The following is a 19,598-nucleotide window of genomic DNA, read 5'->3' as shown; positions in this document are numbered from 1 at the left end:
GATGTCAAGAATATCTTGGTCCGTTCCATAGATTTTCTTTCATTTGGGCTCCTCTTTGCAGGCCATGCAGCAAGGATCAAGCAGAACTACCAGGCCATCGAGTATACCTATAGCACACCCCAAAAGGGAAACGAAGACAGAATCAACCAGAGGTGCAGCCAGGATTTCTCAGACCAGGAGTGTGAATACCTCGACCGCGGCAGATGTGAAAGCCAACCTGCCTACATGGCTGAGATCCACCAAGCTCAGCATTCAGTATATATGCTTGAAAGGGCAGAGTTCTGCAGGGTACCGTCCACCCAAACATACCTTAATGTCCCAAGAAACAAAGGCCAAGAATCCTGCAGGAGTGCAAAGGTGTCTTTCATTTTTGGAGATCCTCCCTTAGACACTGTAAACCCCCAAAATCTGGGCTACCAGAGACTGATGGATGACAGTTCAGAGATTATAGACAATCACAGCCCAATGTACAGGCGTCTTGAAGAGGACTACAAGATGATGGACGCCCTAGAAGAAGGTGATGGCTATCAGTATTCCACCAAAATGTTTGAGGAGCCGCTGCTGCATGATATCTGCTATGCAGAGACAACAGATGACGCGGAAGACGAGGATGACATCAGCTGCGAAGAGGACATGGTGATGAGTGACACTGACAAGCCCGCATTACTCTCCCTCTCGGGGTCCAGCGATGACATCATTGACTTGACCTCCCTCCCTCCGCCACCGGAGGGTAACGACGAGGAGGACAATGACGTGCTGCTGCACTCTCTCAACCTGGCCATTGCTGCCCCTCCTCCTGGCTTCAGGGACAGCTCAGATGAGGAGGAGCAGCAGGAGTCAGGGAGTCAAGCCCAGGGGGGCCGCAATGATATTCCAGTGTCCCTCATAGATTCAGTGCCCGCCCACAGAGCTCAGAACCAGGGGGAACCCCTTGACGAAGCTGTTGTGTCCACCTTGCAGGCACTCGAGGCTCTTGCTGCATCGGAGGAACCAGCACAGTCTGAGAACAGCACAGGTTCCCCTTTTACTATTGTAACATTCATTCATTAACATCACAAATACCCCAGCCATTCACTTTTCATTTGTTGCTGTTATTTTTTTTTTTCCAATAAAGCCCGTTTTGTTCTATATTTCCATTTGTGTGAGATTCTTCATTCATTTGTGCATACACGTTCATTTTCATGACCAAACTGTTTGTATGTGAAGATCTGTTGTTTGTTGTTTGCTTTATAGTTTACACCTAAACAGATGTTTGTTACTACCAAACCAAACACCTGTCAACATTTTCAGCGAGCTACCTTGATAAAGGTCTGTCAAATAAATTGTCAGCATTACCTCAAAGTAGACCCTGAAACAAAAACAAAACATTTTTTTAAAAAGCCTTTATGGCCAGGTTATGTCTTCAGATTTTAATGAATTTCTTTTTAGATGACACCACTATAAATAGTTTACGCGATGTCATACAGAAAGGTATTTTTTGTGTAATCAACAAAAAAAAACAATTAATGCATGCTCTCCTACTCACTCAACGACCATCTTTCCATTTCCCTCATTCTGTGACATGATCATTTCTGAGATGCCTGCAATGAATGTCCTAATGGCGTTCTTGTCTTTCTGTGGCATACAGGTGTAGGAATATCACGTGCGTTTAGTCCAGAGTCATCAGATTCTGGCAATGAGACAAACTCATCCGAGATGACGGAAAGTTCCGAACTGGCCACCGCCCAGAGACACTCAGACCAGCACTTGAGGATGCATGCATCTGTGACAGACGGTTATCACACCGCGAATGATGAAAAGTCAGAGCGACTTGGTGAAAGTGGCGCCGGGACTGTGCAGGAGCTTCATGGTGACGAGCCGAAATCCGCGGCCACTGCCTCCACCCAACTTTTCCACTCTGACGGCGGTGAGATGGAGCCAGAGACGATGGAAATAAAATCAGTCAGTGAGTACTTCACGAAGATACATATTGACTCACTTCTGAGCGGGCACGGAGGCAAACAAGGGAATTTAGAGAACCAAACTCAACGAGACACCTGTGACCCCATAGAAAAATCCCACGTGACCATCCAAGAGCAAGCTAAAGAAGAGCCGCTGCATCTTGTTGGGAAGTATAATACCTTCACCGTGCGGGATTCCTATTATGTCAATCAGCTTGATCTGGGGCGAACGTCCCTCAAAGACCGCCATCAAAAGTGGCTGCACAGAGCTTCAGGAAACAAAATGGATGAGGCTCTCGCTCCAGAATATGTGAATGAGTCACAGGCCTCCCACACAGACAGGTTGACAGTGAAGGGAGGGAAACAGGACTCAGACGAAAGAAGCCAACCGTTAAATGCCCAACTCCGCTCTCCTTCCAAAGGACAGGAGGGCGTTGATACTTCACGGGATGGTGAGCAGCAAATTAAGACGACGTCATCGGAGCAAGATGTCACAAGGCTATACGAGTACCACTTGAGCAAGCGCATGTCATCTCTGCAGAGTGAGGGGCCTCATTCTCTCCAAAGTTCACAATGTTCATCTATAGATGCCGGATGTAGTACGGGTAGCAGCAGCTGTGTCACTCCAATGGACTCTCCCCTTTGCGTCGCGGACAACACGCATGTACTATCCGAGTCCTCGCTCAAGGGGTTGAGTTATGTAACTGGTCCGGAGGAAAAGGCCTATGCTCACACCGGGCAAAATAAGGAAGCCACACAACTAAGGAAGACCCAGGCAACGACCAGCGCAGACTCTGGTTTTGGAAACAGTGGTCACAGATTATCAAAGATAAAAGAAACCACAGGTAAAATTAAGTAACACCTTGACACTCACTCACTCACTCGCTTCCATTCTAAAAAACACATACTCACAGTTTTTGTTTGATGGTGTTATGCTATTTTTTTCAAAGTATTTTTTATGAAATATTTACTGTAATTATAACTTCACTTCAAGTTATTGAGAGTCTACGGTCCTCCGCAATTCATGTTACTACAGTACGCCACCACAGGAATGGAACTGCATTCTTAACCCTCTGGACCCCATTTATAATGTTGCGGTATCACCCAGAAGGCTAAAAATGTGCTTCTTGTTCCAGTCGCACGTTCAGGAAAACAAATATCAAAAATTGAAATTGTCATTTGGTGTCAGGTGAGTGCTTAACGGTTTTCTGTTTTCCTCCTCCCCCTAGTGTAGCCTGCGCACAGCAGAGGACGCTTGGAGAAGAGACATCTTTAGCGCTCTGTCGTGAGACCAATAACACCACCACAGTCATTTCACCATCGTTATTAGCAAGCTGCACAGAGCCCAGTGGGCTAAATTGGGCCAGACCTGAGCCCAACCCACATGCCCTGCCTTCCCCGTCTAGCGGATCCTCATGCGACCTTCTCAAAAATAGCCTCAGGAAGCCACGTAGGGTTCCGATGCGCAGGAGAAGCTGGAGCACCCTAATGCCAGGCTCCAGGAGCTTTGAGGCATTGCTAGAGAGGACCAAAGCTACCTTCATAGGGAAGAGCGCTGGTCAGAAATTAGAGTCACAACATTGCTCAAAAGCTCAGCGCATACTATATGTCAAATCTGTCACCAAAAGCTTGTCACATGGTTCGGTCACCTTAAATTCAGCTTGTGGACGGCCGCCACAGGCAGCACGGTTGGATGCAGGTGCATTGAGATGTCATAGGCCGGTCAGTTGCTGCTTTATCTGGAGACAGAAGGACACCGATCATGATGACAGGGAGCCCTCCCAGCTCAGGTTCTCTGTCGTCCCGACGGGCGATAAGAAAGCAGGCAGTAAAGCGCAGCAGAGTAACATGGCCAAAATGAGCCTGGAGGAGAGGTTGGCTCATGTAAATTCAATGAAGGGGAAAACCTACAGCCTTCGTACGGGGTTCGCACTCGCACGCACGGACGCCATAGAGATCATTAGCCTGCTGCGTTCCGGCCATGCGTCTCAAGGGAAAAACATGGAAGCTGGCGACGCTGATACGCAGACCTTCTCTCAGCTGCTCATCACGCAGGCTAAAGCACTAAGTGGCGCCTGCGGTCAAATGGCCGCAGAGTACGGCAGCCCGGAGGAATTGCTGCTCACGCTGACGCACAGCTTCCACACACTCTGCTGCCTCACGCAGGCCTGCATGTCCCTCGAGGAAGGCCTGCGCAGCGACACAGAGCGGCGCCAGTTGGTAACCAAGGTGGATGAGGTGCTCGTCAACTACGTGTGTCTGCTGAAAGCTGCCGAGGACTCTTTGGTCAGCTCCCCGGAAGACGCAAGTGTGAAGGCACTGATGCATCACTCTGCCAACATGTCTGCCACCATAGACACACTAATCCACTCAATGACAACACTGTGCAACAAATAACGTATCCCAATTATTGATTTTTAAAGCCATAAGTTAAGAGACATGGGTGTAACTACCAATGTGAACTGCTGTGACAAAAAAAAAAAAAACTTGTATAAAGTCTATTTTATTAAACGATGTAGAAATATTTCAATCACAAAATTTTAAAAAGATTTAAGCCTTCTAAAACGATGCATACAGACCTCCACCCAAGTATTTAAGAGTATATTGTAAGAAATGTTTAAATTATATATTGGTTGTTATGAAAGACTTCTCATAGTATGTTGTTTTGTAAAAAGGCGTCTCAAGGGAAAAACATGGAAGCTGGCGACGCTGATACGCAGACCTTCTCTCAGCTGCTCATCACGCAGGCTAAAGCACTAAGTGGCGCCTGCGGTCAAATGGCCGCAGAGTACGGCAGCCCGGAGGAATTGCTGCTCACGCTGACGCACAGCTTCCACACACTCTGCTGCCTCACGCAGGCCTGCATGTCCCTCGAGGAAGGCCTGCGCAGCGACACAGAGCGGCGCCAGTTGGTAACCAAGGTGGATGAGGTGCTCGTCAACTACGTGTGTCTGCTGAAAGCTGCCGAGGACTCTTTGGTCAGCTCCCCGGAAGACGCAAGTGTGAAGGCACTGATGCATCACTCTGCCAACATGTCTGCCACCATAGACACACTAATCCACTCAATGACAACACTGTGCAACAAATAACGTATCCCAATTATTGATTTTTAAAGCCATAAGTTAAGAGACATGGGTGTAACTACCAATGTGAACTGCTGTGACAAAAAAAAAAAAAAACTTGTATAAAGTCTATTTTATTAAACGATGTAGAAATATTTCAATCACAAAATTTTAAAAAGATTTAAGCCTTCTAAAACGATGCATACAGACCTCCACCCAAGTATTTAAGAGTATATTGTAAGAAATGTTTAAATTATATATTGGTTGTTATGAAAGACTTCTCATAGTATGTTGTTTTGTAAAAAGTAAAAATATGGTGGAGAAATACTGTATGCAGCTGTAGACAAATCATTGCACAGGAAACGATTGCGTTGAAATCATGCACTTTTTTTCATTTGCTGGGTGATTACAATGACACTCTGTACACTTCCCTGTCATGTTTTTGGTCAGCATTATTAAAACTTTAAGAGACCTCAAACAAAGTCGACAATGTTCACTTTTGTGTTTGACCAAATCACAATTTTCCCGGGAAAACCGCCTTTGCACGTGCGCGTGTCTAATGTATTCTTGTCTCTGAGGCGTCGAATCAGAATAACACAAGCTCAGAGAATGACGAGTTTGTTGACCAATTTGCATTGCTCAAACACACAGGTGCATGTGTAATTGCATAACTATGTAAAATAATTCATGCTTTTACCGTTTACTCTGGCTTGAGTGCTGGTGATGCCTTTTGAATTAGTGATGATGGCGGGCTACTTCAGCAAGAGTGTTCAGAGTTAAGTGTCAGAACTCACAAGCACATTGCATAATGTTAACGTGTCTGGGTGAGGGAAAGGGGAGCACACCTGAAAGGGTGGGGGGGCTGATTTTTGAATATTTTACCACCATGCAATTAGAAACGAAAAAAATGAGAAACCAGTCCATTTTCGCGGCGATACGTCATTAAATTCAAGTACACATTCATTTGCCTTCCATAGTTTTGCATGTAATCTTGATTACATAAGGAAGGGAAGGAGTTGGAGATATATATTTTTTTTCCATTACAGTACTCCCAAATTTTGTCAAACCAGACAAACGCAGTCACTTGCTTAAAGCTATACAGTCAACCACAAACAGCTTGGAATCCCTCAATGGTCTGCTACAGCATAAGCAATGAATTTGTATCAAAATCCTAAATTTATGAAATTTAGGATTTCCAAGATGAGGCCCAGTTACTTTTATTGGTGCTGGAAAATGTCGTCTGTGAACCGAAGGTCAGTTACTTTGTATATGCCGAATGCTTTTTAAGCAAATAACCTTTTAATGATTATCATATTTAATACTTAGCGATTGTTACCGCTGTTGCTACTTTAATATCATTGTTTCGTTGATCAGGAAATGAATATATGGTGTGTTTATATTAACTTTTTGGTGCTACGTAAGTGGGACTATGAACTATGAGTGGGAATTTATTTGTTTGTCAACACTGGGGTTTTGTCGAGCTTTTCAAAAGTTGTATTGTTCTCATCCAAACATACCATGATGTGGTGACTTCATCGATTGCTCCCTCCGCCAGACTGGATGGTGGCGGCCAATCAGGCTGATCAGATAGACCTGTGTGAACCTCCATGACAAATGCCCGCAATGCCCACTGCAGTTTTCCAGGCCGTCGTGGATGAAACATCACAGAAACCTCCTTCAGGCTCAAGCAGTGTAATTCACTACGTTGTGTTCAAGTTTGCTCTGTTTCTTTCAGCCCTGGGAACACATAGACCGCCTGGCTGATCTGCTGACACTCCCCGACCTTGTCTCACTGAAGACTTTTTCTCCTCATCTGAAACTCACGTCTGCTAGCCTGTCTGATCTGCTGATGCAACTTGACGTTTCGTATTGCATTAATAAAAGAGGCTTTCTGCCATTTGGGCACACAAACTGTGTCGGGGCTCAACGCATTAGTTGAAGTCGCCATGATCGTTCAGTCAATAAAATCATGTTTATAGTGCGATATGAAAAGGGAATAATTGTATGCGATTCTATAGGGAAGTGATACTGAGTAAACAGTTTACTTTTCAGGCACCTGGTACTTTCATCTCTCACTGACTATTGGATTGAAATCTCTCGTCAGCATCATGTTCTTTCTTCTGGTAAGTAGCTATGATTCTTACTTTTGTCCTGTAAGATATTTAGATTTATAAGTCATGGTCAGGTAGATTGTTGTGAGGACTTATGTACTGAATACTCACCAAAGTTCTGCCTCCATAAAATAATGTTTATATAATTCAGCATCATGTTTCTTGTTCCGAGTGTAGCTTATCGGGGTGTGAAACTGCACCCACTGTAACGACAGCTGTTTCGAATATTTGGTTACCGACAATAATATATAATTGTAGTTATGTCTCTCACTATACACAATGAGAACTTCATGGTCATCATCACAAAATCGTTACTTATTGTACAGATGATCAGCACTTCCACATTGTATGACTATTTGGGCATAAAAAAATATATGTACAGGAAAATGTTTTAAGCTGATGATTGAAACAACAAAACATCTCTTGAAAAATTAACCTTCATACCTCCCAGTATGTGCTGATTCAAGTTTTTCTCAGATGCTTTGGTACATTTCTCAGTTATTCTATCAGTTGTGCACATCATAAAGCAGTCTCTCATTTCTTTGAACAAGTTGCAAATGGTTTGGCAGATCCACGCAAGCAATTTTGTACAATCTCTGCTGTTTTCCGACATTATCAATTGCTTATGTCATGTTGATCAATATATATATATATATATATATATATATATATATATATATAGTGAATTCGATCAATGTTGAATTGCTTCACACCCCACGACATTTTGGCATAAAAGTTCATCCATCCGTTCATCCATTATCCCAACTACTTCATTCTGCGGGTGTGCTGGAGCCTATCCCAGCCGTCTTTGGGCAGTAGGCAGGGCACAGCCTGAACTGATTGCCAGCCAGTCGCAGGGCACACATAGACTAACAACCAGTCACACTCCCAATCACAGCTAGGGACAAGTGTTCCATTACCCAACCATATCATGTTTGAAACCAGAGTAAGTGCAGAAAACGCACGCAGGCACAAAGAGAATATGCAAACTCCACACAGGAAGGCTAAAGCTGAAATCGAAACCTGCACCTCTGCACTGTGAGGTTGGCGCGCTAACCAGTCGGTCACCATGATGCCATCATAAAGCAATTTGACTCTTTTGTCCATGCAAAAAAAACTTAAAGACTCCTTTTGATGGCACTGACATGTTAAGTGCCACAACTATTTACTTTTGAAAGATATACTTACGGTTTTGACACTGAAATGGTTTCTGCAGAGGAATCGTGTAGTTTTATTGTTTGTTTATTTTGACAAACTCAACTGACTGTTTTACAAATTTCATTTCCGGTCTGAGAAATGTTCAAAAGTGACTGAGAAACACACAAAAATTAATCTGTCAAGGGTATGTGGGTAGGTGGCTAGATAGATCCCACTCATCTAAAAACAAGCAAAAAAAAGATAATTTATCATCATTTGATGATATTTTAGTTTCATTTTGATTTTTCCATTTCCGCTCCTTTTAAGCGATGGGAGCCTTGGTGCCATCACTTGACCAGCATCCACTGCTATTGACTTTCTGTGCTTCCATACAGATGGGCGTGGCACTCCTAGGGCTTGTCGGCTGTCCTTCCAAACGGGCAGCTATCACTTTCTACCCCAAAACTCTGCCATGCAGTGTAACTCAGTTCGACAACGGGAGCTCGGTAAAGGTGGACTGCAGCGCAAGAGACCTCAAGGGCGTCCCACAAGGCATTCCAAGAGACACCACCAATCTGACGCTCACCATCAACCGTATACCCAAGTTGAACTCTACCTCCTTTGTCAGCTTGGAGAACCTGACTGAGCTTGACATGAGGTGCAACTGCATGCCCGTTAAAATCGGATCCAAAGATCACATCTGCACCGAGAGTTTGGCGATCGAGGAAAATACGTTCACAAGCCTACGGAATCTACGAGCGCTCTATTTAGACGGAAACCAACTTAGCAGCATACCTAAAGGACTCCCTTCCGATCTAGTTCTGTTGAGCTTAGAAGTCAATCACATCTATCAAGTTTACCGCGCAAATTTCTCCACGATCAGAAGTGTTGAGATGCTCTATCTTGGTCAAAACTGCTACTATCGAAATCCGTGCAATTTTTCCTATGAAATCGAAGATGGCGCCTTTTCACAGCTTTCCAATTTGACTCGGTTGTCTCTCAAGTCAAACAACTTATCTTTTATTCCGCACCAACTGCCTACAAGTCTGAAGGAGTTGTATCTTTACAACAATAAGATCGAGGAGGTCACAGGAAACGATTTCAAAAACCTAACCAATTTGGAGATTTTGGATTTAAGCGGAAACTGTCCACGATGTTACAATGTTCCTTTCCCATGCACACCTTGCCCGAATCAGTCCCCGCTTCATATAAGCAAGTCAGCTTTTCAAATGTTGACCAAACTCAAGACTCTCCGTCTGCACAGTAATTCTTTGAGGTTTGTGATGCCTGAATGGTTCAACGGTACAAGAGAACTGAGAGTCCTTGATCTCTCACAAAACATTTTAGCAGGAGACATAGCAAGGACACATTTCCCACATTTTCTGAGCAAATTGGTAGAATTGGACCTTTCATTTAATTATGAACTACAGCAATATCCCCAAACTCTAACTTTGAGCAGGCACTTTTCCGAGCTTAAGTCTCTTAAAATCCTTCGCATAAAAGGCTTTGTGTTTCAGCAGCTGATACCGGAGAGCATTGCTTCATTAAAGACGCTCCTCCACTTAGAAGTTGTAGACCTGGGCACAAACTTTATTAAAAATACAAACCTTAGTATCTTAACGGGGTTGCCAAGTTATAAAATGGTCAGTCTCTCTGACAACAAAATATCAGCCTCATCTGAAGAGCCAAATGCCGTTGGAGGAAATGAGAAGTCATTGCTCTGGCCTCATCTACTGGCCGACTACCAAAAAAAGGAAGTGCGAGAAATGCGGTACTTCCGATACGATGAAGACGCACGTAGCTGCAAAGCTAAAACTAAAGAATTTGGAGTCGCTAAATCTTTTGCCAAAAAGGAATGCACTAAATATGGAAAAACACTGGATATCAGCAGGAATAACATTTTTTTTCTGCATGCGGGTTTTTTAAACCTGTCCGAGCTGCGGTGCCTTAATCTATCGGGAAATGCGATGAGCCAAAGTCTGAATGGTTCGGAATTTAGCTACCTGACTCATCTCAAATATTTAGACTTCACATTCAATCGTCTGGACTTGCAGTACGCCACTGCCTTCCAAGAGCTGAAGAATCTCAAAACACTTGACATCAGCTACAATGACCATTATTTTGAATCCGAGGGCCTCATTCACATGCTGAACTTCACAAAGCACCTCAAAAAACTGCAAACGCTGCGCATGAACCACAACAAGATTTCTACTTCGACAAACACCGAGATGGAAAGTGAATCTTTGGAGAGACTTGAGTTCAGAGATAACCGACTAGATATGTTGTGGAGAGACGGGGACACCAGATTTGTCAATTACTTCAAGAAACTGCTGAACTTGAAGGTACTCGACATCTCCAAAAACAACCTCAATTTTATCCCATCTCAAGTGTTCAGCGGCCTGCCAGACAAGTTGTCGGAGCTCTACGTAAAAACCAACAGATTGAAATCGTTTCCATGGGAAAAACTGCAGCTCATACGATCGCTGGAAGTCTTAGACCTCAGTGAGAACAGTTTATCAACGGTTCCAAGAATGCTCTCAAACTGCACCAGATCTCTCAAGAAGCTCTTCTTGCAAAAAAACCAAATCTTGACCCTCACCCCAAACTTCCTCAAGGACGCACATAACTTAACGTATTTGGACGTTAGTTTTAATCACATACAAGTCATTGAGGAATCGAGCTTTCCGGATGACGTCGTCAATCAGATGCAAATGCTACTTTTGCACAATAACGATTTTGTCTGCTCATGCAACGTCACTTCTTTCATCACCTGGCTCAACAACACCAAGGTACCCATCCCCAAACTGGCCACAGATGTGACCTGTGCCGACCCAGAGACACAACGAGGCCAGCCCGTGATCTCGGTTGACCTGCTGGCCTGCCAACACAATGACTTGTCCATCATTCTCTACATGCTCAATGCTTCCCTGGTCCTGAGTTTCCTCATCCTGTGCATCTCCAGTCATCTTTTCCTGTGGGACGTCTGGTACATCTACCATTTCTGCCTGGCCAAGCTCAAGGGCTATAGCCGCTTACACTCGCAGAGTGCTCTCTTTGATGCCTTTGTGTTGTATGACAAAGAAGACCCCGCGGTGTATGAGTGGGTTACAAAGGAAATGTGTCTCCATCTGGAGGAGCGAGGAGATCGCCGGTTAACTTTGTGTCTGGAGGATCGAGACTGGATTCCCGGCTACCCCCTGATTGACAACCTCTCACAGAGCATTCAAAAGAGCAAGAGGACCGTATTCATTCTCACCAATAAATACATCAAAAGCGGGAACTTCAAGACGGCTTTCTATATGGCCCAGCAACGGTTAATGGATGAAAAAAATGACGTTATCGTCCTGATCCTCTTGGAGAAAGTGCCTTGTAATTCCAAGTACTTCAGACTGCGGAAAAGGCTGTACAAACGCTCCATTCTCGAGTGGCCAACAAACCCTCAAGCTCAGCCATATTTCTGGTTCAGCGTTAGAAGCGTTTTGGCCACTGAAAGCCACAAGCAATACAACAGCCTCTTTAAGGAGACACTGTAAAATAGTCCGGTAGGACCAGTTTCGCTGTATTAACACCTCCTGCTACATTCTCCATTAGGTATCTGCTTAAGGGTGATAAGTTCAACCTTGTTCTTTTTTTCTTTTTGCTTTATGATAGTGTTTAACTTCTCTTAATAATACAGTTCAGAACGTCAAAATGCTACATTTCCTGTTCATTTAATAACTGTTATGTCGGTGACAGTTTGAACATGTCATAATTTAACCCCTTCATGCACCCTGTAACCTGATAACATGATAAGCTGTCCACTGTAGCAACCGCTGTCCCTGAAAGGGTTAATTCACTTTACAACCAATTGCCTATGAGACACTCAATCATCTTCACGGAATTGCGTTCCACTTTGGATGGTCCACTGTACAAGCGTTTTGATGATCGTCTCGAAATGTCTATTGTAGAAAGGCTCCGCTCTGAGGTCCGCAACAGATCTTCATGCTCAGTCATACTCGTGAGTCAACCTGCAAAGTGTTTCAGCCATCGCCCCTGAAAGCCACGAGCGGTGCAAATTAGACCTTGAACATTTGTTAAACGTCCGCAAATGATGTTTCGTGCACTGTGAACATTCTACCATCATAATTCAAATAAAAACAACACTGTTGTCACATGAATGTTTCCTTGCGGCCATCAAACACTTCTCATTTGTTCACCCTTTTATGAAACAGGGAAGTGATGCACCAATGCACTTCTTCTTCTTTTCTATTTCTGTAGCAGAACTCAGTGTAGGAACCTGTCTGAGGGTTGGCACCTGTGTTTGATTAGGAGGGGAGGTTATAGAAAAAACATACTATTTAATTTTTTTTTTTTACATGTGATTCCAGCATTTATAGCCAGACAAAGCATTTGGGAATCCAAAGGAATCAGTGAAGCATCCGCAATGGTGAGTGTCACAGATCCAAATTTCTCTACATATTTTCTAGTTGTAAATGTCTCCTCCAAGCAATACGCAGGCAGAAATGTTTGTGAATGCCTTTGATCAACGATCAATCTTACACCTTTGTTTAATAAACCTTGGCTTAAGGGCCACGTGCGTCTCTTCCTGGGCTGATAATTTAGGAACTCCACCGAAAATGAGTCAGAAGATGCAATAGTTATTCAGTCACGACCATCCCTGAGACCACTTATAGCATAGTTGTCAAACTCAAGGCCCAGGGGCCAGATCCGAGTCACCACATCTTTTTATGGCGCACACGAAATCAAATAAAACCAACTTTGTCTCTTGTAAATTCGATGCATTCCTTTAATTTCTGCAGAAAATCTGGACCAAATTTTCTGTTCAATTTTAACAGATATTGCAAGCATTTTGACTTCTGATCTCCAATCCATTTTATTGTTGAAACTATAACATCAATGCCTCATCAAATGCAGGGCCAAATGTATGTAGTATTATTTTCAAATTGGCGCTCTGAGAAAACTAACTACAGTGAGGTCTGTGACAACTTTTGAGACCTATAACTTACACAAAAGCAAAAAGTTGTCACATAGAGATTGGGGGAGTTGGGTAAGGAAAAGAAAACACACTTTGGTTTTTCAAGTTTGTCATTTCTTATGGAGAAACAAAAATGCATTTGCTCAGTGGAATATATATGACTGAAGGTCCAGCTGTTTATATTTTGATTGTACTATAATGTATGTGAGTGCTTCCAACTCTGATTCGATTTTTTTTTTTATTTATAGTTTGAACTTTTCCTTTTTCATACAACTATGTGATGAGCCCTCATGAATTATCACTGAGGGGGTTAATAAAGACAAAACAAAAGTCCAAACTCTACTGCTATCTGCTGGACATATTTGGTACTACTTCACCTGGTGAAATGTAAAGTCAGGAAATAGTTCAAGCAATTTTTTTGACTTACTTTTCTTGTCCATCTACAGACTGCCAGATGTTGGATGCACTTGCTGGTTCTCTGTGCTTATTTTTGGCCTGTTGCGAACAAACCCGAATGGATGTTACCCCAGTTCCCTTGTGATGCCACGGTCAAGAATACCTCAGATGTCATATTTGACTGCAAAGGCCGTAGACTCAAAAAAATACCATCTGGGATAGCAAGTAATGCAACAGTGCTGAACTTATCAGAAAATCAAATCAAGCATATTAAATATACGTCCTTTTCTGGCCTAATGAATCTCACTCATATCTACCTGAACCAGGCAAACAGGAAGCAGTCAGTGAAGATTGATGACAATACGTTCAGAAACTTGACCAACCTGCGTGTGCTGGAGCTGAATGGCAACTGCCTATCGGCAGTGCCGCTCACACTTCCTCTCAGTTTGGATGACCTCCAGCTAAAGACCAACAGGATTTTGTCTTTGGATAACAGCAGCCTTATTGGACTGACAAATGTGACAAGACTATTGCTATCCAAGAATTGCTTCTACTGGAACCCCTGTGGGACAAATATGAACATTGCGGACGGCAGTTTCAAGGCACTGAGCAAACTGCAGAATTTGGACCTGTCCTTCAACAACCTAACCAACGTTCCCAAAGGACTGCCCTCATCCCTGCAGATGCTACAGCTAGCATCCAATCAAATCCAGTACATATCGAACGATGATTTCCGTGGCATAAATCAATTAAAAATCCTCAAGTTGCAAGGGAACTGTCCAAGATGTCAAAATGCTCCCTTTCCCTGTGTGCCCTGTCAAAACGAGTCTCTTGCCATTCACGCGGACGCATTTGAAGATCTCACGCAGCTCCAAACTTTGAGCCTGGCAGGGAACTCACTGACCAACCTGACCTCATCCTGGTTCAAGAATCTAAACCAACTTAAAGAGCTGTTCATCTCATTTAACTTCTTACAAACAGTAATCACCGGGGAGGCGACATTTCTGACATACCTTCCCAAACTTGAAAAATTTGATATCTCCTTCAACTTTTTACTGAAGATCTATCCCCAAACATTAAATCTTTCACATTATTTCTCACATCTAAAGTCACTCAGAACTTTGCATTTAGCGGGTTTAGTATTCCAAGAAATTGGAGCGGAGACACTCAAACCCCTGTACAAGCTTAAAAACCTGACTGCACTGGACTTGGGGACCAACTTTATCATTCAGTTCGATTCCAGCATATTTAGCAAATTCTCCAACCTGAAGATGATATACCTTGCAGAAAACCGTCTCTATCCGACTAAGGTGAAACGTGTGATGCATTCGAGTGAGGGATACCAATCCATTTCAACATTCAGAAGCCACCATCAACACGAGCAACTCTTCGAGATAACACACGGCCAAATCAAACAGGAGTGCTACGATTCCGGGCGAGTGCTGAGCCTCAGCTCAAATAATCTGTTCTTCATCTCCCCGCAGCAGTTTGAAGGCTACATCAACATCACGTGTCTCAACCTCTCGGGGAACGGATTCTCGTCAGCGCTCAACGGCACAGAGTTCTCCTCCATCCCGACGCTGACATATCTGGACTTGTCCTTTAACAAGCTCGATCTGGCCTACGACAATGCCTTCAGCGAGCTTAAGAATTTACAAGTACTGGACATAAGTTACAATTCTCACTACTTTCAGTCCTACGGCATAACACATAATCTAAACTTTCTAAAAAACCTGCCTGTCCTGAGAGTGTTGAATATGAGCCATAACTCTATTTCCACATTGACAACAAAAGAATTGTACAGTCAATCGCTGTCGGAACTGCAGTTTCAAGGCAATCGTCTAGGGCATCTATGGAAAGAAGGGGATCACTCGTACATTACACTTTTCAGATATCTAACAAATTTGACCCTTTTAGATATATCTGGTAATCACATCACCAGAATTCCCAACAGCGTTTATGAGTTTTTACCACGAAACCTGACAAAGTTACGTATAAGTCAAAATTTCCTAACAGGTTTCAGGTGGGACAAGCTAAACCATTTCCTTCAGCTTCAAAGTCTGGACCTGAGCTTCAATGTCATATCTGACATAAGAGGTATGAACTGGAATACTCCCATCACATTGATCTCCCTGGACCTCAGTCACAATAACATCCACCACTTAGGCGATGGCTTTCTGAAAGGCGCCAAAAGCCTCACGACTCTTTCCCTTAGCTTCAACAAACTGACTCTCATTAATCAATCAACCTTCCAACTAAGCCCTGACTCACGAATGCAAAAATTGTTCCTGGGGAATAACCCATTTCAGTGCACCTGTCACATGTTAGACTTCATTCTATGGATTGAAAACACTGGTGTGCACATCCCCCGACTGACTACTGATGTGAATTGTGACGCACCAGAAAACCAGAAGGGTCGTGCGCTCATTTACTTTGACATTTACCAGTGTGTGAATGGCAGTCATGCTTTTCTGCTGTGCTTGGTATCGGGTTCCTTCATCATTGTTTTTTTGTTTGTGGTGACGAGTGCTCACTTATTTTACTGGGATGCCTCCTACATCCTACACTATGTGAAAGCGAAACTGATGGGGTACCGCACTCTGAACTCGAGCCACAATGTTTATGACGTTTTTGTGACTTACGACACCAAAGATCCACAAGTCTCCGAGTGGGTGATGCGAAACCTAAGGGTGAAGTTGGAAGAGGAAGGTGAAAAACATCTTCCTCTGTGCCTGGAGCAGAGGGACTGGCTTCCTGGTGTGCCCCTGATGGATAACCTCCTTCAGAGCATCCGACAGAGCCGCAAAACCATGTTTGTCCTAACAGAGGGCTACGTCAAGACCGGGGTCTTCCGGCTGGCCATGTACCTGGCCCACCAACGGCTGCTGGACGAAAACGTGGATGTGATCGTGCTGTTGATGCTGGAGCCCGTGCTGCAGCACTCCTACTTCCTACGGCTCCGAAGAAGATTGTGCGGCAAAAGCGTGGTGGAGTGGCCTAAAACGGCCGCCGCCGAGCCTTGGTTTTGGCAAAACCTGCGTAATATTATTCGGGTGGACAATCAAGTCATGTACAACAAGACCTACTCCATGTACTTTACCAACAGGTGATGCAGTCAGCATTTTGTTTCCAACAATAGTGAGGAAATGGTCTACATCTTGTTGGCAGCTTTGTAAAAACATTGTTGAAGTCTTGCAATTATCCTGCTAATGTTCAGTTAATTATGCTATTTGGTTTTGTTTTCGTTTTTTTTTTTTTTTTTTTTACTACTTCCCTTTAAACCCAGATTTATGGTAACACAATAAATGAGAATGCCTGTATGTCAAGTCTGTGCCCTTTAATTTCTGTCTACATTAGTAGAAAAAATTTATTTGATGGGATAGACAGATAGATAGATAGATAGATAGATAGATAGATAGATAGATAGATAGATAGATAGATAGAAGGAGACTTTGAACATGAAGCAGGTCAAACACGACACTCCTTATTTATGAAAAGACAACGTCGCCATTACTGCAGTCGCCCAGGCAGCGTCACTGCTGTCGCGTTTTCCACTGCGAGAATGTTTGGGAGCTTTCAAAATCGTTCACTTGAGAATATTTGGATGTGGAGCAAAAATATTTCCTTTCTTGCACCACAAACTTTAATCAAACTCCGGAAAGAGGAAAAGAGAAATCGATAGCTGACAGACAAAAATGGTTTTATTTAATAATGACGGCTGCTGTTAAAAAAAAAAAAAAAAAAAAAACGATTTGCACTGTGTGTATTGGGTTACAGAGAGTGTCGAATCAATAATTAAAATATTACCAATAATATGCCATTAAAAAGGCGAGCCGTGTCGTGACGTCATGGTTATTTTGCATAACTCATCGTATATAAATGGTACTAACGGAAGTAAACGCCACTTCTCCCACCCTTAGATTCGACTTGCTGCATCGCACCACAGCTGGTGAGTACACACCTAAAAAGAATATATTATATAGATCTATATATAGATATAGATATTATGCGTAACGGGTCCTTTTTGCAGTTATTTGGTTGACTTCATCGCTTATTTTGAGAATGTTGGCGTGGTGCCACATCCGTTCTGTTAGTTCTATATGCGTGTTATAAAGGCAACTTTGATATAATATTCAACCTGTTCGAAGTCGACGTTCGTCATATAGAAGATGAGACATGCACGTCTTTTGAGTACATTACTGTGTGTAGTTAGTTTGGGGGCTCCGGGTATATGCTTTTATGTAGCTCGCACAAAGGGCGTTGGTTCCGCATCTGCACGTTTCAACTCGGCGTCTTTCTTCAGTCACATGCTTTTTGTTTCCTTTGTTTCTCAAAATCTCCAGTTTGTTTTTACCTGCATTATCTGCTTGTTCAATAATGCAACTGAAACGTCTTTATTTTTAGTATACGCCACCATGTGTGACAAACCGAGTGTCGAGGAAGTCACAACCTTTGACAAGACCAAGCTGAAGAAGACCGATACCTGCGAGAAGAACACGTTGCCAACAAAAGAGAGTGGGTACATCTTTTTCCTCACGAAAATTGTGTTGCATCAATATTGAGCAAATGTTTCTCTTTCAGCCATCGAGCAGGAGAAGGCAGCGTAATGGCCGAGCCCAAGTGCTGTACATTCCACAAGCCCTTCGGCTGAACTCCACCTGCAATGACTGGCCAAACGCCACCCCATCACTCGGCTGTAATCACCTTTTGGCACAGTGAAGAATGGCTTGTTCACATGGGTCCACGGTCTTGTATTTTTGTGGAGGCATCTCCACTGTGCAAGCCCACTGCAATGCCTGGAAATGCTTCCACAGAAATAATTCTTTTTTTTTTTTTTTTGTAAATCTGGAATACATGTTTGTTAAATATGGAGATTAAAAATTTATAAAGGGTCAGTTGTGTCTGGATTTCATAAGATGAAATGTTGGTTAAAACAATGTACATGCTTGAATGGGTAATCATGAGATTTGGAAGAAGGTATATTGGCGGATTTGATAAAATGGTGTGAAAGTGCTTTGAAGCAAACTTACAACTACCCTACTGTGTATCTGGGTGGGGAAATTTGCTCGAGGCTGAGTGATGACTGCTGCATCATGTGTGAGCCCACTGCAATGCCTGGAATGCTTCCACAGAAATAATTCTTTTTTTTTTTTTTTTTTGTAAATCTGGAATACATGTTTGTTAAATATGGAGATTAAAAATTTATAAAGGGTCAGTTGTGTCTGGATTTCATAAGATGAAATGTTGGTTAAAACAATGTACATGCTTGAATGGGTAATCATGAGATTTGGAAGAAGGTATATTGGCGGATTTGATAAAATGGTGTGAAAGTGCTTTGAAGCAAACTTACAACTACCCTACTGTGTATCTGGGTGGGGAAATTTGCTCGAGGCTGAGTGATGACTGCTGCATCATGTGTGTGCATCAGATCATTATGCAACTTCCAACAGGCCTGTTAACAGCTGTGCCTTCACAATGAGCTCGGCTGTGGGATTGACACAAGTTCCCATTCAGCCTTATTCCTGGGAGGACTGCATTTAATCTAAAATCAGTCTTGGATTGCAATGGTTTAAGGGCAAAGTTGGGGGGGGGGGTGTATTTTTAGCTAAAGGTCTCACCATTCCTGCCTTGTATGCACAGCTGGGATCTCCAGCTGCAAGAATGTCATGTAATGCAGTAAATGTGACCTAGACTCCTTTTAAAAAAAAATGCCAGCACCCATCAAACTCGGATTTGTAGTAAGGAAACATTTTTTAGCACAGGGCCTAATGCGATATATGGACTACTTATTCCAGGATCAAATTGTCACCATCATAAAACCTTTCGACTGCACAGAAGTGGGAACATTCTAAAATTGGCATCCAAATGTGAAAAGGAATCAACCATATCCACATAAGACAACACAGGTAACTTCGCAGTGTACTTTTACCGTTGCGTGACTTGTGGACAGAAATGTGTATACAGTACCAACTCACCA

General features: G+C 43.1%; 3 protein-coding genes across 5 annotated transcripts in view; all 3 read left to right on the top strand.

The window, feature by feature from the left end:
* Positions 1 to 4,608, top strand: part of LOC109531313 (FERM and PDZ domain-containing protein 4-like) — a 38,786-nt gene extending 34,178 nt beyond the window's left edge. For all 3 annotated transcript variants that reach the window (XM_019895551.1, XM_019895552.1, XM_019895553.1), the window contains 3 exons: positions 62 to 1,015; positions 1,628 to 2,785; positions 3,175 to 4,608. In XM_019895551.1, the coding sequence (XP_019751110.1) occupies positions 62 to 1,015; positions 1,628 to 2,785; positions 3,175 to 4,337 (3,275 nt within the window). In that variant the 3' untranslated portion in view covers positions 4,338 to 4,608. The remainder of the gene's footprint in view (positions 1 to 61; positions 1,016 to 1,627; positions 2,786 to 3,174) is intronic.
* Positions 4,609 to 7,070: 2,462 nt separating this feature from the next.
* LOC109531307 (toll-like receptor 7) lies at positions 7,071 to 12,401 on the top strand. Its single transcript, XM_019895543.1, has 2 exons — positions 7,071 to 7,125; positions 8,646 to 12,401. Exons 1-2 carry the CDS (start codon positions 7,111 to 7,113, stop codon positions 11,781 to 11,783), a joined length of 3,153 nt encoding a protein of 1,050 aa, XP_019751102.1. The 5' UTR covers positions 7,071 to 7,110; the 3' UTR covers positions 11,784 to 12,401.
* A 177-nt stretch (positions 12,402 to 12,578) lies between these two features.
* tlr8a (toll-like receptor 8a) lies at positions 12,579 to 16,947 on the top strand. Its single transcript, XM_019895544.1, has 2 exons — positions 12,579 to 12,676; positions 13,672 to 16,947. The coding sequence occupies exons 1-2, from the start codon at positions 12,674 to 12,676 to the stop codon at positions 16,729 to 16,731; spliced, it is 3,063 nt and encodes a 1,020-aa protein (XP_019751103.1). The 5' UTR covers positions 12,579 to 12,673; the 3' UTR covers positions 16,732 to 16,947.
* Positions 16,948 to 19,598: the final 2,651 nt, after the last annotated feature.

Source organism: Hippocampus comes, unplaced genomic scaffold (genome assembly GCF_001891065.2).
Source record: "Hippocampus comes isolate QL1 unplaced genomic scaffold, H_comes_QL1_v1.1 scaffold237, whole genome shotgun sequence".
Taxonomy (NCBI): Eukaryota; Metazoa; Chordata; class Actinopteri; order Syngnathiformes; family Syngnathidae; genus Hippocampus; species Hippocampus comes.
This window is presented reverse-complemented; position numbering and strand designations above follow the sequence as displayed.